We start from the raw sequence: 25,181 nt of genomic DNA, 5'->3' as shown, positions 1-25,181 counted from the left end.
TCCTCAAGCTTCCCTGTTTGGATCTGCCTATTTCTGTAGTATATTATATTAATAGGTATAACAATCTTCACTTAAACCTTTGAGCTAAAGAGGCCTTGCTGCTTTCTTATTAAATTTTCCTTGGAACTCTTCAAGTTATTCCCACTGAAATTCTCCTGTGATAGAATTATAATAATGTTGATAACCTCTGATGACATGCCTTTTACCCATATAAAAGCTTCTACAGAATTTATACTGGAAATGTCTTTTTTCTTTTCCCTCTTCTGACTTGGAACTGAGACAGATAAGGTAGTGCTAGTGACCTGTAGTATGCTGAAATTTGTTACATACAAACTGACTCCAAATGAACAAGAGGTATTTTTTCCAGTTATTTAGATCTAACTTTATTTGTATGAAAAATGTTTTATAATTATATTCATACACTTCCTGGGTTTGTGTTAGCAGACAGACTCCCAAATATTTTTTTATCGTTTAGCTATTTTTAAATGGAACTTCTCTTTCTAACTCCTTGCTGCTGTGGTTTGTTAGTAATATAAAGAAATGTCACTGATTTATGTGGATTTATTTTATATCTTGCAATGTTTCTAAAGTTGCTAATTGTCTTAAGTAGTTTTTTACTTGATTCTCTAGGCTTCCCTTAAGTATAACAAAAAATCATCTGCAAAGAGTGATAGTTTTGTTTCTACACTGCTAGTCTAATTCCTTCCATTTCTTTTCCTTCTCTTATTGCTAAAGCTAACATTTTTAGAACAATATTGAATAATACTTGTGGTGATAGAAATTATTGTTTCACCCCTGGTCTAATTGGGAAAGTTTCTAGCTTATTCTCATATTAAAACATTTGCTAATAGTTTTAAATGGATACTACTTATCTTTTAAGCAAAACTCTTATTACCATACTCTCTAGTGGTTTTTAGTAAGAATGTGTGCTGTGTTTTGTCAAAACCTTTTTCTTTATTTATTGAGATAATTATATGACTTGGTAGTTTTATTATTGATATGGTCAATTATGCTAATAATTTTCCTAATATTGAGCGACCCCTGCATTGCTGGTATCACCTAGCTGTGTCCTTGTGATAAAATTTAATACATTTAATAAAATAAATTGCTAAAACTTTATTTAATTTGCTAATTAAGGGATTAGCTCTTTACTAATATTTTATATAAAATTTTTGCATCGATATTTATTAGGGAAATTGTTCTATAATTTTCTTTCTTTGTTTAGGCTTTTCCTGGTTTAGGTATCAGCACCATATTTGCATTGTAAAATAAATTTGGTAGGACTCCTTCTTTGCCTATTTTTTCCAAATAAATTTACAGTTTGGAATTGTTCTTTAAATGTTTAGTAGAACTCATTTGCAAATTTATCTGGACCTAGAGATTTTTTTCTTAGGGAGTTCATTGATGTTTTGTTCAATTTCTTTTACTAAAATGGGGTTAAGTATTTTATTTCCTCTTCTGTTAATTACTTTAATTTTAAAAGACAATTTATATTTATGTAAATATTCATCTATTTCGCTTAGATTTTCAGATTTGTTGGCATACACTTGGGCAAAACAGGCCTTAATTATTTTCATTGCTGGTAAATTTACCCTTTTTGTTTTTGATACTGGTAATTTGGTTTTCTTTCTTTTGTTTTTTAAATCAAATTATCCAATTATTTATCTATTTTATTGTGTTCTTTTCATCAAACTAGCTCTTGCTTTTATTTGTTAAAATATTTCTTACTTTCAGTTTTATAAATTTTTCCTTTTATTTTCAAAATTTCTAATTTGGTTTTAAATTGAGGATTTTTAATTTATTCTTTTTCTAGAAAACTTTTAAAATTGCATGCCCAACTCATTGACCTCCTCTTTCTCTATTTTATTAATGTAAACTTTTATAGATATAAAATTTCCCAAGAACTGCTTTAACTGCATCCCACAAGATTTTTCCCTTTACATTTTCTTTTTATTTTTTTCATTTATTTAGGTTTTACATATACATTCACTTTCTTACATATTTCCATGAGTCATGGTAGAGAGAAAAATCAGAACAAAAGGGAAAAACCACAGAAGAGGAAAAAAAATCACACAGAAAAAAAGATACATACTATGTGTTGATGTACATTCGATCTCCATAGTTTTTTTTCTAGCAGATGGTATTTTCTGTTCAAAGTTTATGGGGATTGCTTTGGATCACTGAACCACTAAGAAAAACCAAGTTTTTCATAGTTGATAATCACACATTTTTGCTGTTACTATATACAATGTATTCCTGGTTTTGCTTGTTTTGCTTAGCAAAAGTTCATGTAAAATTTTTCATGCTTTTCGAAAATCATTTTTATAGAATCATTTTTTATAGAATAATATTCCAATACTTTCATAGAAGACAATGTATTCAGCCATTCTCCAATTGATTACATGCCATAAGTTTTAGTATGTTGTCTCATTAGTGTTGTTTTCCTTTGATAAAATTATTGTTACTATGATATGTTGTTTGAACCATTCATTCTTTAGCATTAGACCGTTTATTTTTCTATTAATTTTTTTTCTCTTAACCCATCTATATAACATCATGATCAGAAAAGTATACATTTAATATTTCTACCTGTCTACATTTAACTGAGAGGTTTTTAGGCTTTAATACATGTTATGTAAGTACTATCTGCCATGTCTATCCCCATTTAGTTATCGCCATGGATTCATCGAATCTAATCTTTCCAAAATTCCTTTTACCTCGTTAACTACTTTTTTATTTTGTGGTTAGATTCATTTCAGAGGGAAAGGTTGAGGTCCCCCTTTAATATGGTTTTGCCCTTTAACATACTTTGCTTTTCTTCTTACAATTTGGGTGCTACACCAGTTGGTGCATATATGTTTTGTACTGATAATACTTTATTGTCTCTTGTATCTTTTTTTTTTTTAAAGCAAAGATGTAGTTTCCTTAGTTTATTTAATTATATCTAGTTTTGCTTTTACTTGGAGTATGTACTGGATTCTACTTCAGCCATTTACGTCTCTGTGTATCTCTGTTTCAAATGTGTTTCCTTATGTTTCCTATATTGATATTATAGGAATCTAATTTTTAATCCATTCTACTATCCACTTCTATTTTATGAGTTCATCCCATTCATATACAGAGTTATGAGCGCCAATTTCATATTTTCTTCAAGCTTATTTTCTCCTCTCTTTTCTCTCTGTCCTTCTTCACCAGTGTTTTGTTGCTGACCACCCTCAATGTGCTCTCCCTTCTATCACTTCTCTCTTTTCTTTCACCTTTCCCCTATAACTTCTATCCATTCTTGCCCCCTTTCCAACAATTCCCTTTCTCCTTGTACTTCCTAACAGGATAAAATAAATTTCTATGCCATATTGAGTTTCTACATTATTCCCAATTTGAGCTAAGAATTACTTTCTTCAGATAGCTTTGGTACTTCCTTTACCATTTGGTCAATTCTGAAGTGCTATTTTCTTCACTGTATTTTTTTCCCCATTCGGCAATTTAATTTTTTAAGCAATTGTTTTTTTTTTTTTTCCATTTTTTCTCTTTTCTTTTCCAAGTTGCAAACTCTTTCTCTTTAATACCTCTCATTTCGTTTCCCAATTTTTTTTTAATCCCTCTTCTTTTTTAATCATTTTAAAACCATTTTTTACCTCTTCCAAGAAGGCTTTTTTGGGTGAGACCAATTCATCTCACCCTTGAAGGTTTCACTTATAGCCATTTTATCCTCTTTTCAATTGTTACTTTGACCTTCCCTGTCCCCGGAGTAACTTTCTCTATATAACCAAGCTTCTTTTTTATTTCTTGCTCATTTTTTTGAGGGGGTAGGTTTGGGATGGGGATATTCATGGCTTTTTCACTTAAGCTCTGTTCCTGAGATACAGGAGGCAGTGTCCCAAGCTTCTTCTGCTGGGAGCCAAGGCCTGATCACTAGCTTTGAGCACTAGGGCCTCTGGAGTGAGTGAATTATCCACTGCACTAGGGTAGCCTGCTGATAGTGCTTGTTGTTGCAACTTATGTAGGGGATACAGATGACCTAAAAAAGAACATCTCACATACATGAACACATTAACATAGTTTATTAGATCACGGATCTATCTATACCTATTGGGCCTAAGAAAATGACCTCCACATAGTATGTTTTGATTAGGATTGGGAAAGTGTTAGGTATAGTTCACATAGTTTCATTTGGCGTAGCACACTGGTGATGATGTTAGAAAGGAAAGGCAGGTAGACAAACAGTTCTTGAATACAAATCTTTTTATACTTCACAATTTGTTTAAGGAGGGCAATTGGATGGATAGAGCAAAAGACCTGAGTTCAAATTCAGCCTCAGACACTTAATACTTCCTAGCTGTGTGACCCTAGGCAAATTACTTAAACCCATCTGTCTTGCAAAAACAAAAAAATTTAAACCCAATAATTAAAAACAATAATATAATTTGTGTAAGGCTACCCCTAATTGCTTTAAAACTTGCCAAAGTTTTTTGACTATTAATCAAAGAAAATAATTCAACATTTAGTACTGACAATTCCAAGTTTTGTAGTTTACAAAACACCTTCAACAATTCAAAATTGGACTGGAGGAAAGAAGATAAATCAACAAGACTAAGTACTTTAATTTTTTAAAGTATCATTTGGCATAGCATGGCTATTTATTGAATATCATGATTCTATTCTAAAATGTCTAAAGATTAGACTGAAGTTAGACAAAAGCTCCTGTTAGTCTAAGTCACAAAAGTAATACAAAATGCAGTTTTAAAAAATGCTTGTTATCATTGTTGTTCTGTAAAACCATTCAACCATTCAGTCTTTCACATTATAAGGCTGCCAACAACTGTGCCAATTAGTGTCAATTGTGATGTTAGTTTTTATACCATCGGCACCTGTCCACAAGGAATTTGAGTTTGTCTACCTCACTTTTATACTTTTGTACAGTAATCTGATGGTTACAAGTACCAGTCAAGATGAATTCAGCGAATCAATAGAAAAACTCTGATTTTTTCAATTGATTCATTAAGTGCTATTAAAGGCAAATTCTAAGAAAAATTTTTGTCACTAAAACCATCATGTTTCATACTAAGGAATATAAACCAAATATGAGGTGTGACAGTTTTTTTTTTTTTTTTTTGGGGGGGGGGAGAATAAACATCAATCATCAAGTGCTGAAAGTAGAAAGGATCTAATTCCTATGAACTTATTACATTGTAAATCCAGTTTTAATGTAAAATATTGTAATGTAAACTAATATAAAAATAGCAAACTATTTTTACATTTAAATACTTTTACCATTTCTGAATGTTAAAAGTTGTTCTGATTTTAAGTATATTCACTTGAAAATACGGCAAAGTGTTATACTAACCTCTTTCTTTAGGATTTATAGGTTTGGAATTAAAACCAGTGTAGATTCCTGGAATAATGTTAGTTATATTTTTTTCTTTTTACAACAATTAAAATGTGTATTTACGCTTTTTTATATTTGTCTTTAAAAATATATATATTAATTAGAAAGCATTAAGTCTCACTAACACAGTTAAATGAAAAAATACCTCTCATAATCTTTACTCATTCATCAAAACACCTGAATATCAATTCATTTTTAATAAAAATGACAACATATTAGCTGTCTTTACATATTAATAGCTAAAAACAGATGTTAGTATGTAGTTGATGAAAGCTGACTTAAGTAGCATAAAAAACAATATATACTGAAAGGTGACTCCTTATCCATGTCTAAAGTACTAGAAATGGATGCACCATACTCTGCTTAGTACCATTTTAAAAAATTGCTGCTTTTCATCAACAAACCAATCCTGCTAGTTCTAGGAAGTAAAATGGTAATTTTACCTGCCAAATTATCTACCAAATAAAAGGACAAATGACTTCATTACTACAACAATGCTTTCAATATGTTTTTCCCTTTTATCCACTCAGTGCCAAATAGTAGAACAATTCAAATCAGGAAATTTAAACAAAATTGCCATCTCTCATTGAAGTTTTGCATGCTTGAATAAGCAAATGACACTTACAGAATGCTAACCAGTGTATTATTCCTTGTATACTAGTTTATTCATTGTATTATATCCAATTATACTCTGATGCTCTTCAATCAAATTCAAATGAAATAACATTCACCCTAAGAAAATAGTGTTTTTAAAAGACCAAAACAAAATCCCATTCTCCCAAAAGTTCCACCATCAAATACACACACACACACACACACACACACACACACACACACATGCACACTCCTATGCATAAACACAAATACACACAACCCAGAACAAGTTAAATCTTTAAAAGCTGAAAACGCAGGGTGAGTGATTCATCCTTATTCCAAGCCTATTGAATATCACTGAATTCTCTCAACTGGTTCATGACATCTTGGTCCCTTCCTCTAATAAGGGGAAACTAAGAAGCTTTGAGATGAAGACACAGAGACAGGGGGAAAGAAATAAAGGACTAGGAAGAAAAAGTCTATTACTACATTGGAAAATTACATTGAAAACATCACGAGAAAGGAAGAAGACAAAGGGCAAAGAGCTTTAACAGTGAAAGGAAGGAAATAAAAGAGTAGAAAGACCTAAAAAGCGATTTCGGGATAAAATGATGATGGCAAAAAAAAAAAAAAAATTGTGAAAATTTAAAAGACTAATTTCTGGCAGTGATATCCTGGGACTATTAATTCTCAGATTCAGGTTGTTCTCAGATTTAGGAAATTCTTTTTCCTCTCTCCAATCTAATGTCAGTGGAGGAAGGCCATCAAACAGCATATGATATATGAAGAATTCCCACAGAGCCTCTCCTGAGGCTATTGGGTACTTATTAAAGATAACAATCCTACTGTTGATGGGAATATACTCAAAGAAGTACCAGTTATTCTCATTTTATGCTTGGCTCATTTATTTGCCCATCTTCTTTGTGCCTACCTGTCCATGAAAAATAAACTCTTAAGTTCTTATCTAAGCAGTGATCATGTTCTTGCAATCAGAGACAGGCTGGTTAATCCCAGGTATGTTTAGAGCACAATACTGCTTATACTCTTGTCTAGTGAGTAAGATCAAACTAAACAGGAAGAAGGGAAGATGAGTCAAAGAGACTGTATGGTGATGGCCAGTTTGGGGAGGGCAGCAGTATAACTAGGCCATGAAAGTAAAGGCAGGTGATGATACTGGTAGCAGAGACTAGATAGTTGAGATCTTAATAGATTAGAGCAAGTAGTTTTGGAATACAATGAATAGTAATATAGGAAAGAAAACATAAATAAGCCTTGATTTATGCTGATAGAGGAAGTACCTAAACCAACTTAGATCTGAAGAATAAAAGAAATAGTTATGAAGTTATAATAAAACATAAATAATACATTTTATAGGTATAAGACCTAAATCATAAAAAGTTTTTCTATACAAAGAAATATTTTGAATAACCAGGTCATTTTTATGTTTAAGGATAATGGCTCTCATAATGTCAGTTTATTTATCCAAACCTGAACCCAAATTAACTCTATTTCTCTCATATATTGTTTGAAGATCATTCTAGCCTCTATTTTATCCAACCAGGAAAGTAGGCAATATTCTGGATTGCTCTTTATTTCTTATTTCTGTTTCGTTTTCCAACCAACATGCATTTATTAAGTATTAATGCTAGGTACTGTGTTAGAGATAGAGATATAAAGGAATACATGAAGTAATACCTGCCAACAAGAAAATTACATTCAATAGGAGGTAATCAACACACACACATGTGTAAATATATATAAAATAAACGCAAATAAATGCAAGTTAAAGTGCTTTGCAAATACACAGAGAAAGAGGTAAAAAGAAACACAAAAATAATGAGGTGATAAAAGAACTACTGGATTTAAGTCCATACACATTATTTAGAGAACTTGAGTTGACAAGTGGTAAATAAAAAATTTATATATGCATGTATGTCTGTGTGTGTTATGTGAATAATTTATAATTTCTTTTGTTTTCTTTTGTGTTTGTTTCTTTGAAGTACAAATCTTTAAATGTTAAAAATTTATACAAACCTAAGAAATAAAATAAAAACAAACTCGTAAATGTTAAAAGTTTATACAACCCTAAGAAATGAAATAAAAATGAGAGCAGAAACTAATTTTAAAATGAATGGTTTTATTTAATATTTATATAGTATTTATCTTATCTCATTTATTCCTCATAACAACCCAGTGAAGTAGATATTATTATCTACATATTCCAGGTGTAGAAAATGAGCTTGGCAGAAGGTAAGGGTCATAGTTTCTGAGACTGGGTTTTAATTTGGGTAGTTTTCACTCAGGTCTAGCACTCTTAGCCACTATTGTGTTGTTCAGTTTCCTCTAACAATTTTAGAAATATTTCACATAGTACTGGTTCTATTTTCCCTCTGATAGCTATTTAAAAGCACATCCTTAGGGAATCTGGGTTCCCCTATACTTAATGAATCCTGAGAAACCTCCTATTTTTACACATTGCCAAGAAATAAACCCAGAGTAAAAGCAGTTCAGTTTAGCAACTACTGCAGCACATGAATATTAAAAGTCTTTCGGCAATTTTCTCTCTATCTTATAATTTCTTGCCAGTTCATTGCCAATCTTATATTCTAATGAAATCACTGATCTATTCTTACACACTAAGTCCTTATTCTTGGAATCTCTGGGAAGACCCTTCTTTGCCTCTAGTTTTGGAAGACTGAAATCTAAGTAATATTTGAAAAATTTAATGAAGATGATGATGATGGTGATAATGATAATAAGCAGGGCTATTAAAAGTACCCTAAGAGGTAGGTCCCATCATTATTATCATCATCATCATGATCATCATTATCATTTTACAGATGAGGAATTGAAAGAGACCAGTGACCAGGACAGCACTGCTAGTATGAATCTGAGGCCAAATTTGAAGTCCAATTTTCCTGGCTCAAGGTTCAGCCCTCTAGCTACTGTTCCTCCCAGAATTAACAATGGCAACATAAGCTTGTTTCTTTATAATAAATGTTACCTGATCATTACCATTAGCAAATGCTTAAAGTAGCTGATGGATTAAACAACTTCAAATTGTTAAAACACACACACATTGATCAGAATTTTCTATTCTGTATTCTCCAATATGTCTATCAACTGTGGGTTGTTTTTTTCTTTAAGGCAGAATATTCTAGGACTCAGGCAACCTGAATTCAAATCACAGCTGCTCTACTTATTTCATAGATGACCTTGAAAAAGTTATTTAATCTCTTGAGAAATTAAGTTTTTTCATTTTTTAACATGAAGAAAATGGACCATAGGATCTTTAAAGAGGTCCTTTCCAAGCTAAATGTATCTTTTATGACTTTCGTTCCCATTCTTAATGAGGCTAGTGACTTGGTAGGGCTTTATCGAAATCAAACTTTATTTTTATGGTTTATGGTTCAGAATATTATCAGCATACAATATAAATAACAAATTCAGCTATCTTATGCCATGTATATTAAGTAAATTCCTATTTTGTAATTACTTTATAATGTAATAACTAATGGACCTGGATTCTGGAAGACCTTAATTTTAATCACAATCTTCATACCATCACAATAGACAAAATAATTAGCTTCTATGAATCTTCATTTCCTCATATGAAAATTGAAGCAATTTAATAGCCAAACAAAGGAATATGCTATATGCCAGATACTCTAATACTAAGTTTATAAAAACAAGAATGTAATCCTTGCCTTCAAAGAGTTTTTATTCTACTGCAGAAGACAACATGTACACATAAAATATAGTTAATTGCACATAATAAATACAAGGGAAATAAATTCTTTGCAAAATCATATGAATTTAACATATCATTATGAATGTCAGCTGTTATTATTTAATAATTATTCCTAAAGTTTCAGAAAGACTTAAAATTCATACCTCCACTATCATGAATTTTTAAAAAATCTACTTCACCAATTTCAAAAAACTCATTTTATTTTATGTATCTCTGACTTCTTCTAAAACTCAGCTGTGATACAGAATTAACTTTCTTCAAGTAAGAAAACTATGTTTTCTTAATAATAACAGTTGTATAAACATGAGGTCTAGTCAGTTAAAGAAAACTCCAACATCAAAAAGTAGTATAACATAGAACCTCCTTTTTCTTTGAAGAAATTTGTTTGAAGTGAGGTATTTCTAGTTATGGGTGAATGAAATAAGAATTTAACAGCAACAAATGGAAATCCAACTCCTATGTAAGGCTAATTAGATCCATCTGAGAAGTTCTATCTAAAACTGACTCATACATTTCCATTTCTGAAGACTTCATCAAAAATTTAGTTATAACGGATATACATCAAGGCATTAGAATAGCATTTTTTTCACAAGACAAATTATAAAAAAGTGGTGTTAAGAATTTGTATGTACTCAAAACAACAACACAATTCAGAATGAGTGAAAATCTTTTAGATGTCTGAACAGTCCCCAAAACAGCATTTTAATTTGGTCCCTCTACAAAATTTTAAAACAATGTATGATTGCCCAGTATCCAAATTAACTAAAGACATAACTAAAGAATAAATTACTTTGAAAAAAAGAAAGCATGGAATCTGGTTGAAAAGGTATCCAAGATTCTTGAATTATAAATTTAAGATTTTGATATTTAATTAATTTAGTAGTTAACAACAGACAGTAGGAAGAGTCCACAATTTTGAAGATTTGTTGGTTGTAAAAAATAATGTACTTAATACATATCATGTTATCTATAATGGCAGGAAAAACCAATTTAATTTAAAATATTATTTCTACAAAATGAAATAATCTTTATATTTTAAAGTACTCTGTCACCTAAATTTCTTAGAGCTGTAAATCATGGGTTAAATCAAATCTCAAAATCCTTTTTTTCCCCTAAAAATACCTTCTAAGCATTTTTAGATATTATAATATGATATCTAATATCATAATATGAAATAGGTCCTCTAAATAAAGGAAGGTTATTAAATAAATTCAACAACTATTTTCCTTATCTGTATTCAGAATAGCAAACATGTTTCATTAAAATCACTATGTACATAATGCAAAAATGTTTGTGGCAACCCTTTCTGTAATGGCAAGAAACCAGAAACTGAGCGGATGCTCATCAATTGGAGAATGACTGAATAAGTTATGGTATATGAATATTATTGTAGTGTAAGAAATAATCAGCAGGATGATTGATATCAGAGAGGTCTGGAGATACTTACATGAACTGAGGCTAAGTGAAATGAGCAGAATCAGGAGATCATTGTACATGGCAACAAGATTATATGAAGATCAATTCTGATGGACTTGGCTCTTTTCAACAATGAGATGATTAAGGCCAGTTCCAATGATCTTGTGATAAGGAGAGAGGACTATGGGAACTGAGTATGGATCACAACACAACATTTTCACTCTTTTTGCCATTTTCTTGCATTTTGTTTTCTTTCTCATTTTTTTCCCTTTTTGATCTGATTTTTCTTGTGCAGCATGATGATTGTATATATATATATATATATATATATATATTGGATTTAACGTATATATATATTTTAACATGTTTAACATATACTGGATCCCTCTAAGAGAAGGAGTGGGGGAAAGGGAGGGAAAAATTTGGAACACAAGGTTTTTCCAAGGGTCAATGTTGAAAAATTATTCATGCATATGTTTTGAAAATAAAAAACTATAATAAAAATAATTTTTTAAATGAGGGGATTTTTTTTAAAAAACCATTCTGTACAGTCACTGAAATTAAAATATTTTTAAGGTGATTTAGTGGAAAAAAACAACTGATTTTATTTTATTTTTTTAAAAAATATTTTATTTTATTTTATAATAATTTTATATTGACAGAATCCATGCCAGGGTAATTTTTTTTTTTACAACATTATCCCTTGCACTCGCTTCTGTTCCGATTTTTCCCCTCCCTCCCTCCATCCCCTCCCCTAGATGGCAAGCAGTCCTATATATGTTAGATATGTTGCAGTATATCCTAGATACAATATATGTTTGCAGAACTGAACAGAACAACTGATTTTATTGATAGCTTTGAGAATTTTTAATAGAGTTTGAAAAGTATCAATCCTACCTCTACTTAAAGCAGTAGGCTCCTCTTCTGTCTACTTAAATTTCATTATATTCCTTGGTATTTTTGACATTTTAGTATGTTCAGTAATTTTTTTTTTTAATTTGTTATTTGGCATTACAATAAATCTATAGAGTAATTCAAATAAGACTAACCTTTCTATTCATGGTTGTAGTTATAAACAGTGACTATTTCCCCTCAAAACAGATTTTCTTTTATTTCTTGAAAAATTTTATTTCTTGAAAAATATTTATAAGATATAAAAGAAGTCATTTTGTCTCTTATTTTGTTTGCTCTTAATTGCATTTTTGTTGTTGTAATTGTCATAGTTAGCATTTCTACAATTGCCGAATAATAGTGGAGACAGTAGGCATATTTGCTTTATGCCTGATCTTACCGGAAAAGAATCATGTTATTTCTGCTTAACATTACTACAGAATCACAAAATAAGGTGTTTGAAGGGGGCATCATGTAAGTGTAAGGAAATGCATACTTAGCACACATCTGAATTTCAATACCTTTTTGCTCAGAGAACAAAGGGAACAAGTTAAAACTCTCTTCTAAATGTTACTCCTTAAATATGTAAAAATAGCTTTCACCTTGTCTGTAAGAAAGCTCTTCTCCAAACCAGACATCTCTAGTTCTTCAACAAATTCTCATATGGCATGGTGTCCTGTCATTTTATCAAACTGGTTATAATACACTCATTTACAAAAAAAAATTTTTAACATTCTACCCTAAAATCTATGAGTACTTTATTTCATCAAAGGTTCATTTTACAAAGAGATATAGTAATTTGATTTTATTATTTTTATAAAGATGTGAAAGAACTGCACTTGTATCAGGAACTTCCAATGATAAAATTACTACAATTAATTCAGACGAAGTTAGGTCTAAAAGGTAGAGTTTTAGTGAGTTGCCTGAAAGGTTAAGAACTGTGCTGACCAGCAATAGATACACTGGATTATCCACAGAAATGCAGGAATAAAAATACTAAAACTTCAATCTACATTAAAATTTGAAAACAACCAACAGAATATGACTGGGAATGCAAAGAAACTAGAGCAATTTGAATTGTAAGAAGGAAACTTTTTGGCTATTGAGCTAAATTAGATGATCTACACACAATGGTGAACAGACAATCAAGATCTTTCAGGTAACAACCCAGCTACTTCAGCCCCTAAAAAAGCAGGACAGGAAATCAGCCTTGAGAGCTGACATCAGCGATATATTTAGCACATTCACTTTTCTTCTCATTTCTTTTTCTGCTCACCTCTCCCCAGTCAAGCTAGGGAACTTGACTAGTTCTGTCTAGTCAAGACAGGTTTAAGCTTGTCAGACTTACTTGGTTCTAGTTTGGATCAGCATGCAGCTCCTTCTGCTGCTTATAAGAAGGCACAGTACATCCTTTGAACAGAAAATGTAGACATGAGATTATATGTAGTAGCATAGTGCTAAACACTAATTTAAGTTCTAGGTATAAATACTGGAAACAGGATGTAACAGATGACTACTGTGTGTGAACACTAGTAACAGAATCTAACAGATCACTGTGTGTTTGAACACTGTAGTAACAGGATGTAACAGATGACTACCGTGGGTGAACACCGTAGTAACAGGTTGTAAAAGATGACTACTGTGGGTGAATACCGTAGTAACAGAATCTAACAAGATGACTACTGTATGTGAACACCGTAGTAACAGGATATATAACAGATGACTACTGTGTGTGAACACCATAGTAACGGGATGTAACAGATGAGTACAGTGTGTGAGCACCGTAGTAACGGGATGTAACAGATGAGTACCGTGTGTGAACACCATAGTAACGGGATGTAACAGATGAGTACTGTGTGTGAAGACCGTAGTAACGGAATGTAACAGATGACTATCTTGTGTGAACACCGTAGTAACGGGATGTAACAGATGACTATCTTGTGTGAACACCGTAGTAACAGTATGTAACAGATGACTATTGTGTGTGAACATCGTAGTAATGGCATGTAATAGATGAGTACTGTGTGTGAACACCGTAGTAACGGGATGTAACAGATCATTACTCTGGGTGAACACTGTAGTAATAGGATGTAACAGATGACTACTGTGGGTGAACACTGTAGTAACAAGATGTAACAGATGACTATTTTGCTATTATACTACTGGACAGCTAAGTGGAGGCAGCAGCTAGAACATTAGACTGAGTTCAAAATCTGATCTCATGTAGTAACTACATGTGTGATCTTAGGCAAGTCACTTAATTTTTCTCAACCTCAATTTCCTCATCTATAAAATGGGTATGATAGCATCTACACTGCAGGATTTTTGTGAGGATCAGATGTGTTAGGTTTGTTGGTCTTACTTACCACTATATAAATGTTACATATTTAACACTATATAAATGTTAGCTATTATTACTAACTTATTAATATTCTAGAAAACAATGGATATGACAATGAAATGCATATAAACACTTTTATGAAACAATGCAAATGAAATAAATAGAATAAGGGAAAAAAAATAAGAAAAATTAATTTAAATTTTAAGACCAGCAACAACAAAAGATAAGAAAATATGCTCAAAAATTATAATCATTATATGGCTCCAAAGAAGAGATATGAGAAGACAATGCCTCCTGCTTCTTTGCAAGGTGAGAAGAGACTAGGGGTATGAATAGTGCATATAACAACATAGTTTTTCAAGACGTTAGTTAATTTTGCTGAAATTTTTCTTATTATAAGGGATGGCTCTCTAAGCAGAAGTGAAATGATATAGCAGGAAATATAACTGATGTAAAAACAAAAGATTTTATTAAGTATATTGAAAAGCCTGGTATGCTAAAGCGGAAGAAGAGATTACAAGGAGCAAAGTCTTAGACTAAAGTATTTTTTAAAAAATTTATCTGGGGCTAATGATATGATCTCTCAGAGAGACTATCCCTTACAAATAGGTTGAAAACTGTATATTTCAGCAAAATGAATCCTATTAGGCTCTGTGAATAATAGAGAAAGGGATTACAAAGATATACAGTTCAATTCCATTTAACAAGAATATTTTAATATTCTTTATTCATTGTATGCCAGGAAACACAGATAAAAGAAAAAAAATGCCCTCAAGAAGCTTAAATTCTCCTGGCAGAACATACACATATAAGCAAAAATAAAATATATTCAAACTTAGTACAAGGTAACTGGGGGAGAGACTTCTGATAACAGAAGGACTCCAAAAAGAAAGGCTGCATTTCCAGGAATAAAGGACATTTTTCTGAGATGAAAAGTTTTTTTAAACAGGATTTGAAAGGAAAACTATAGAATATAATCAGATCAATAAATAATACCAAGCATATACTTTTAAAAATGTCATTTTTGTGGGTGCCAGCAATTAATCTAGAAGTCTTTTTTATTTCAGCAAGGATAGTCATTAAAACCAACTACATAAATAACCCAGAATATCTTCAACTTCTTGAATCAAAAGATTATTAAACCAGTATTTTAAAAATAATGAAGCATCTTAAATCATACTGTTCTCATTATATAATAATTATTAAAAGTATCTTATACTGTTAAGGAAATAAAATTATTGAAAATATTTCATCTTTGCCTCATTTTAATTTAAAAATAAAATTTCATTTTGTTTCATACTGCAGATATTAGAAAATATTAAATTTCATAATAATATTTGGATAACATATAAATATAAGTACATGTGCATATGTCTAAGTATAAACAAATGTATGTAAAGATGTAATATATCAGATTAAGAACTCCACTTATTGATAGAGTTGCATGATCAAAAACGTTGGAGATCTGTATGCTAGGCATTACAGTACTAGTACATATAGTTTTAGGTGTGTCATCATAAGCTCTTTTTCATCAAAAAAAATTAGCTATTTTTCATCAATACTTACTAGTGATAGTGGTCTACTATATTTTTCTCTTTCCCTAGTTTGGGTTAGGGCCAAGTTTAGAAAAGTGCCTTCTTTCTCTAATTTTGAGAAAATATAATGTAGCAGATTATTTCTATTTGAAACACTATCTAGAATTCAATTATCTATCAATCTAGACAAGAAATTTTTTTTCTTTTGTCTTCATTTATGGGTTATGTGTGTGAAAGCAGAATGATTCATGACTTTAGTAATCACCTTAATTTGCTTGAGTTCCCTTACTATCCAAAAGCCAGGCTGACCTGGGAATCAGAACCAGCCTCACAAGAGATAAAACTGAGCATTCCTTAAGCTGGGTGTATTGGAAGGTATTGGAAGGTCTTTGCAGTATTGGCATATTGAACCTAGAATTTTGCCTGCTGTGCCAAATAAGCAACTCAAATGATTTAAGTAAACTCCCAGTTCGGAAAAACCCAGGCCAGAGATGATCTGATTAGACTAGACCACCCCATTCCCAACTCTCACCCTCCAGTGAATTTTGTCTTTATAACCCCTGCTGCCTATGACTACTGCCGCTTCTAATTGTATTCCCATGTATATGTGCCCACCTACAAAAGAAGAATACACCCATGAGCAGAATGTAACTGTTTTGTCTTTCTTATACCAAACTGTGGCCAAACAAAAAAAGGTTAACACCTGTTACTTCTCTTTCTGAGCCTAAGTTGTTAAGATTTTTGGGAAGACACTGGAGGAAAGACAAGAGGCAATATATATATTCAAGTTAAATCAACACACCTTAAGCAACAACATACCCTTCATGTATGATGGGGATAATTAACAAACATTTATAAAGAACCTACTATGTGCTAGATACTGAGCTAACCACACAGTGGATAGAAAAGTGTTAAAACAGTCCCTGCCTTTAAGAGCTTACAATCTAATGGGAGAGATAACAATATAAAGCAAATTATATTCAGAATAAATAGAAAATAATTAACAGAGGAAGTCATCAGATGTAATAAAGGATGGGGAAGGCTCCAGCGAAAGATACAATTTTATTAAAGGAAGGTAAGGAGGGCACTATGTTAAAATAGCTCCAGTTCCACATTCTACCAGACCTGTCTCCAACTGAGTTCCTACAACCATCGAGGGCAGAAATCATTGTGAAAAGGCGGCCTGCTTTCCTCATCATTACCAGCAATAACTGCACACCCAGTGTCATCAAAAGGCAGGTGGAGGTAGAGTCAAGATGACAGAGTAGACAGAGACAGCCTCTCAAATGATCTTCTAGTGACAGAGCCCACAAATATTTGTAGTATAATGATTTTCCAGTATTAAGATATTTGGGATGAACTTCAGGAAATGTCTATCCCAATTGGGAGGGAGGGAATATGGATTAGTCAGGCATCTTGTGGATAAACTCAGGGAGGAGGGGTCAGCACAGGGAATTTAGTAGGAAGCACTTAGTCAAAATATAGCAGCACTGGCTACTCTGTCCTGGTTCAAAAGGTCAATGGATCCACAGACTAGCTTTGAGACCTCGAATGAAACTATAAAAAGCAAATAGTAAGCCTGTGAATCACAACACAACAAGCAGGACTTGGTCATACCCACTCAGCTCAGCCTGGAAGCCTTCAGCACTCCAGCCTCAGTCCACTGCAGGCAGTGAGAGGTTCCTATCACCCTGCAAGAGATTGAGACAGTTTCTCCTGTACTTGGAACAGAGCTCAACTTTTAAAAATAAGCAAAAAAGCAAAAAGAGCTCTGATTATAGAAAACTACTATAGAGACAAAGACAAACACAACTACAAAACACTTTTCACACCATAGATCTAAACAATGGGAAAAATATCATTTGCTCAAGGATAGGCCAAACTAATATAACAAAAATGACAATACTACCTAAATTAATCTGCTTATTCAGTGCCGTACCAATCAAACTGCTAAAACATTAGTTTATGGAGGAAGAAAAAATAACAAAATTCATCTTGAAGAACTGTAATGTTCTTGTTTGGTTTTCTGGAAGTCTTGGGCAGCCTTCATTTCAGCAGATTAATCACCACAAGAATAACCAAGTGTTAAGGTTGAAATCCTTTATTATCTCCTTGCCTGGGGCTGGGCAGCTTTCTTAGAAGCCTTCTGCAGTCTTGGATAAACTAAGGAGGCCAGGCCTGCCACCACAAGGCTGAAGAAGATGGAAATGAATCTCTCTCACCTTCCCTCAGAGAGTTTGAACTGCCAGTTTATATGCTCTACACTGAGTATAAACCAATCATTATGTCACTAGGAAACCATCATTTGTTGTAAGATTAAATCAATCATACTGAACTAGAAACTATTAATCACTATGCTAAACTAGATAACCATCGTCTTTATCAATTCCACTGACTTAACATCTTATAAGAATCCTTGTTTCAAGTTCAGAGTTCTGGCCCATAACAAAGAACAAAGATCAAAGATTTCAATGAAAGTAATTAAAACAAAATACAAAGGAAGGTGGCCTAGTTGAACCAGACCTTAAACTACATTATAAAACATGGTACTGGTAAGAAAAAGAGGTTGGGTTCATAAGACATAATAGTCAATGATTACAACAAGCTTGTGTTTTATAAACCAAAGGCTCCAGCTTCTGGGATAAGAACTCATTATCTGACAAAAAAATGGCTTGGAAAATAGAAAAATAGTATGGCAGAAACTAGGTGTTAACCAACATCTATACCAATACCAAGATAATCTCAAAATGGATTTATTACTTAGACATAAAGGATAATATCATAAGCAAATCAGGAGAACACAGGCCAGTCTATATCACAGATCTATGAAGAAGGGAGAAACATTATGAAATATAAAATGGATAATTTTGATTACATTAAATTAAAAATGTTTTACACAAATAAAACCAATAAACCCAAGATTAAAAGGGAAGCAGAAAGCTAGGAAAAACATTTTTATAGTGATTATTTCTGCCAAAGGCATTATTTCTAAAACATAAAGAGAATTGTCTCATTGTTATAAAAATATAAGCCATTCTGCAATTGATAAATGGTGAAAAGATAGGAACAGACAATTTTCAGATGAAATTAAAGCCATTTCTACTCATAAGAAAAAATGTTCTGAATCACTACAGATTAGAGAAATGCAAATTAAGACTGAGATACCACTTCACACCTTTCAGATTTGCTAAGATAACAGGAAAAGATAATAATGAATGTTGGAGGAATATGAATACATTATTGGTGGGAGGTGTGAAATGATCAACCATTCTAGAACAATTTGGAACTGTGACCAAAGGGCTTTAAAACCGTACATGTCCTTTGATCCAGCAATGTTTCTACTGAATTTGGATCCCAAAGAAATACTAAAAGAGTGGGAAAAAATCCACATATGCAAAAAATGTTTGTAGGAGACTTTTTTGTAGTGGCAAGGGAATAGAAATTCAGTGGAACCCATCAGTTGGGGAAAGGCTGAATAAGTTATCTTATGAATGTAATAAAATATTATTGTTCATATTGATTTCAGGAAAACCTTGAAAGAATTAGATGAACTGGTGCTAAGTAAAGTGAGCAGAACTAAAAGAACACTGTACACAGTAACAACAAGGTTATATGATGATCAACTGTGATAGACTTGGCTCTTTTAAACAGTGAAGTGATTCAATAAAATTTGAACAGTGCCATCTACATCCAGAAAGAGAACTATGGAGACTCAATGTGGATCAAAGCACGGTATTTTCATCTGCTGTTGTTCTTGTTTGTTTGCTTGATATTTTTTTTCTCTCATGTTTTTTTCCCCTCTTGATCTGATTTCTTTATTTCTTTTTTTTTTCACAGCATGATAAATGTTCAAATACATTTAGAAGAATTGCACATGTTTAACCTATATTGGAATGCATGCTATCTAGGGGAGGGGATGGGCAGAAGATAGGGAAAAAAATTTTCAACACAAGGTTTTGCAAATGTGAATGATGAAAACTATTTTTGCATATATTTTGGGAAAAAAAACACTATTATTTATTAACAGGAAAAACAAGTGGGCAAAGGAGAGCCGGGATTGTTAGCACCTTGTTGACCAGTTATCCCACTTCCAAACTAACAATTTTCAATCAGCTACCATACACGGTGCAGACAAGATAGCTTAGCTGAAGTACTGAAGTTCCCAGGAGCAGAAAAAACAGGAAGCACATACCAAAAAACAAACATACCAACTTAACTACCATGTCTTGAATCCAAAAGCTTTGAGAATAGCAATATTTCCAGATCAGGATTCTTTCCAAAATCCTGGGACGTCCAATAAAGAAATGACCTGAAAACTGCACTTGTATGTGCTACCACCATAGTAACTGATGAGACAGAAAAGTACATTCTTACTAGGAATGTTCTTAGAAACTTCTAATGGTTTGACATCAAAAAATATGTTATTTTATAAGTGAGGATGACATAAAATAAGAGGTATTAATATCTACTTTGCAGCTATTTTCTAAGCACCAATGGGATATTTCTATTTGACTTAAAGTTAGAACTGTCCATGTGTTCCTACTCCATTAGGTTTTTGTTTTGTTTACTATCTCAATAGATTTTTTTGGTTTTCAAGTCTGTTGATTTTCAAATTTTTTCTTGTATTTGTTTTGATTGTTTATTTTTCAGGTAATTATTTAATTCATTAACCTTCTCTTGCTTTCCTTTTGTTAATACATGTGTTAAGACATAAATTTGTCTGTAAAGAAAACTTTACCTGCATTTCCTGAGTTGGCATATTGTAAGATAATATTAATTAGGATTCAGGGTTAAAATGAAGAGGTAGAATAAGATTTTTTTCAAGTTTTCCTTGTTATTATCATTTCAAAAGGCTATATTCAATATTTATACCCTTAAGAGTCATTTACTTTGTAGCACAAGAACAGGCTTTCATGAAGGTACCACATGATGCTGAACAATAAGCTAAATTTCTGATTTGATAATCAGGAAAATTCTACTATACATATTTTCTGAAATTTTTTCTGATCCTTAAATTTTGCCTCATTTATTGTTTTATTAGATCTGTCAAAATGTGAAAGAAATGTATAAAAGTTAGATACAATTAGTGTCTTATTACTTATGCTTTTTACAATTCAAATAATTTTTCCTTTAAATAAATTAATGTAGTGATTCAATGAATATATATTATATATATGCATATATATCTGATTTTTACATTTTTCATTATCTAAGATATTTTTAATTAAGCACTTTAAAGTTCTATATATTCAATTCAACAAGCATAGACTATTTCTAAAACTCTAAAAATGTAAAGATAAAACAAAATTTCTCTGCCTTCAAAGAGCTTATTTTTTGCTGTCCTCTTGTCTGACAACATGGTCCACTCTCCTACTTTTTTGTGATTCAAATGAAGCTAACAAATTTTACCCCTTGACTTTATTTTAATGCCACATCAATATTTATTTTGAATGTGGTGTTCATATTTTAAAATGTCTTTCTATCTGTCAAATCGAGTTGTATATCTTTTCTTTTCATTAAGAAAAAAGACATACTTTTTTTAAAAAATCAAACCCACAAGATCATGTTATAAAATATAATTTGCAAAGTTGTTAAATCTCAAATTCAGAAGAAAATTGTGTCAAAAACAAAGAATCCTCATTGTAATAAATACCTTAACCATTTTCCTAAGAAAATTAGAGAAATGCAAATTAAGACTGAAATACCACTTCACATCTCTCAGATTTGCTAAGATAACAGGAAAAGATAATAATAAATCTTGGAGGAACACAAATACATGTACCTCTTTCCTTTAAAAAATATTCTAGGCTCAAAGATAAAATACCAACTTTGAAGAAACAGAACTTGAAACATTATCATCCTAAAATCCAGGAAGGAAGTGCTAGAATATTTAATAAGTATGCCAAAGAAAAGGAAGAAGTCTGCTTTTAGAAATCATTGTGTACCAATGTCAATAATTATTATAAAATGACCACAACTATATACTGATAAATACATTAAAAATATATTGACAAACATGCATAACAATATGTCATAACATATTTATGACATAAGGAGCAGATCTTTCATAGACTTGTTAATACTTGAAGGACAGAGACATTATAGTAAAGGAAAATAAACTTGAAATAATATTACATAAAGACAACAGTATTAAAATTTAAGAAAAAGCAAGTTGGAATTGGACAGCTTTAAAATATGATTTAAAATTAAAATGATTTATTTATAGGAAGTTAAACCCATAAAAGTTGCAAAAACATTTAAATACTTTGAAAAATTGTAAAGTGCTTGGTTAATCAGCTTATAAACTCTAGTACAACATGTTAATAGACAGGTGGATACACTTGGAAGATAAAACAGTTTGCCTCCTCTTGCAATAATTTGCCCCATTATACCAGTATGTCTTTCTCACATACAGCTCCTTACACCTGTGCTCTGCAGTTTCCACTGCTGATCTATTAATTTGGGGGCATCTTTCAACATGTTGATATTTCTCAAAGTGTCTACATGATTGGGAGTTTGGGATGTCTAAGTAATTATCTTTTCCATAATAAAAGTGAACCTTTCAGCACAAATCTAACATTCTCTAAATTTAAATTCTCTCTGAATAGAAAATGTCTTTTTCCCCCTTTAAAAAACAAATAAAGAACACAAATATATTAGCTAATTTCATCTTGAATATCTTGAAAAATTAAGAGACTACAAATGTAAGATATTTTTCTAACAAAACCACTAAAACAATTTACTATTTTTTCATAGAAGATTTTATTTTCCTTTGAAATCTACTATCAAAAGCACATCTAATATTTATATAGACAACATTTTATGTTTTGGATAATACCATTTACCTTATGTCAACTGGAATATAAGACTTCTTTGGCTTTAAAAAGCAAAAATAACTATTTCCATAAGAAATACACAATGTCAGAGGGCAGCTAAGTGGTACAGTAGAGAGAGCACCAGCCCTGAAGTCAGGAGGCCTTGAGTTCAAATCTGGTCTCAGACACTTAACACTTCATAGCTGTGTGACCCTGCAGCAAGTCACTTAACCCCAATTGCATCAGCAAAAAACAAAACAATGAGAAATATACAATGTCCATAACTAAATATTAAATTTAATAAAATGGAGATTAAACAACTGTTAACCAAGATGATTTTTTTGACTAATTTAAGTAGACCTGTCATCGAATTCATTTTCTTTCTAGTAAACTATGTTAGCTGCAATTTGACTATCCTGAGAAAGGATAAATTTACCTATTGATGATGTACTGTTGAAACAGAAATCCTGTTCAGAAGGAGATCAAAGATAAATTGAGATATTTGGTGAATTTGTTTAAGAGCCAGGTAAAGCTGTAATTTGTGGAATTATGGTTTAATACCTCTAATTTAGACTTTTCCCTAAGTAAGAGATAATTGTAGAACTCAGGCCCCTTACTTATCATTGGGTAGCAAATGTTCAGGCACTTGTGGATGCCTGCTGGTAGGTTCCAAGTTCATACTTCTCTGGGAATGAAGAAACAATTGAGAGGGAAGGACAGGGTTGAAGATAAATCCTGGAGTGTAGGGCTGTTAAACTCTGGCCATGGCATGACTGCATGAAATAAGGGGGTGGGGTGGGGGGGGAAAGGGAGGAGGAGAGAGTGGGGGAGCTTCCCTCATTCCCACACATAATGCTTCTTATCTCGAATGCACCTAAATATTTGTAGGAAACTAGGCACTTAATCAGAGCTACATTACTGTGATCTATTCAAAATCAGCCCTTTACAAAGAGATAATACTTATATTATACTTATATTACCCTTATGCACTTATATTTAATCTAGTGAACTGCACAAATCTGCTATAAATGACATATGACATTTTATTTATTTTCATGACTTATGTAATATTTCAGTGTAATACCTTAATAATAGTGGAATCAGCAATTTTAATGTACAAAACAAACAAAATTTTGTCAAATATCCAAACTGACCAGGTTTCAATAAATCTTGAAAAACTGTCATTTTCAGTAATGACCAAGATCAATTACCTGAAGTCTTGTTCAGCTTTACCTATTATGATATTCTAATATTTTTATTATTGCTTTACTTAGATCTTATGTGAGAACTAACTTCTCAAAGAACTGGAGGAAAAAATCCAAAACAACCGTCAAGAGGGTAATATAAATCTAATATAACATAGTTTAATATAAAATTTATTGTGGCAATAGCATAACAACTTTCTTAGTATGTGTAGCAAAGTGGTGCCATAAATATACTGCCAGAACAGAGAGAGAAAACGTGAATGGAACTAAAATCTGGCCTAAGACATTAATATAACCTTGGAGAAGTCACTTAAAATGGTTTGCCTAAGTTTTATCATCTGCAATATGATCTAGAGAAGAAAATGAAAAACCATTCCAATATCATCAGATGGGGTCACAAAGAGTGGGACCAATTGAAGAAACTAAAGATGTTGTAAAATGCTAAAGATTAAATCTATCAGAGCACAGGGATAAAACAATTTTCTCAAGATACCTTTTCAGTCTACAAATGACAGATTTTTTAAATTACATGCATGCTACTGTATTCAGACATTTGCAGCTTGATATAAATGCTTATTATATCCTAGAATTAAAAAGGTTCTTTCTATATTCTCTCCAAGGAAGATCTAGGCAGCCTGTCAAAAGGCTATCACAATATTATGAAAGTTTGACCAATAAGAAAGTTTCTAAATGAATAACTTCTGATTTTATCTAGGTTTTGTGGTATATTCAATTAACTAAAATTCTTGGACCTCACAAATAAAAGAAGAAATTTTATTTTCATTTAAGGAAAGAATATGCTTGAGATGGTACAAAATATGAAACATCTGCATAACTATACCAGGTTACAGAAAAGCAAAACAGAACTGATAAACAGTTTTAGAACTATAATTTGCACTTATTCATTATTTCAAAATTACTAAAAAAAAAATTAATAAAACTTACACAAAATTTTGAACCATTGTTTGATGCTATGACAGAATGAATTTCATCTCCCATTTTGATTGATAGATCCCAGTGTGCTATTTTTGGTTTAAGAATGGGAACTCTAAACAAGAAAAGAAAGAAAAGTAATTAATATTTTCATATTACTCCCTTTTTCATTAAATTGGTCTCCCTTGCTTGAGTTTCTTTCAAAAATTGAAATTAAGTTAATGATGGAGTCAAAAAGAACATGTAAAATTAACTATCCTTAAAAAAAAAAAAAAAGCAACCCTACTCGCAAAATTGTCACCAAATCATAAATT

At 31.7% G+C, this 25,181-nt stretch overlaps 1 protein-coding gene across 1 annotated transcript in view; it reads right to left on the bottom strand.

Moving 5' to 3' along the window:
- PCCA (propionyl-CoA carboxylase subunit alpha) overlaps window positions 1-25,181 on the bottom strand; it is a 459,620-nt gene that overhangs the window by 133,770 nt on the left and 300,669 nt on the right. Inside the window, exon 19 of the mRNA XM_051984074.1 lies at window positions 24,880-24,982. Coding sequence (XP_051840034.1) covers window positions 24,880-24,982 — 103 coding nt within the window. The remainder of the gene's footprint in view (window positions 1-24,879; window positions 24,983-25,181) is intronic.

This window comes from Antechinus flavipes, chromosome 3 (genome assembly GCF_016432865.1).
Source record: "Antechinus flavipes isolate AdamAnt ecotype Samford, QLD, Australia chromosome 3, AdamAnt_v2, whole genome shotgun sequence".
In the NCBI taxonomy this organism is placed as follows: domain Eukaryota; kingdom Metazoa; phylum Chordata; class Mammalia; order Dasyuromorphia; family Dasyuridae; genus Antechinus; species Antechinus flavipes.
The sequence above is the reverse complement of the archived record's forward strand: the minus strand, read 5'-3'. Positions and strand labels throughout refer to the sequence as shown.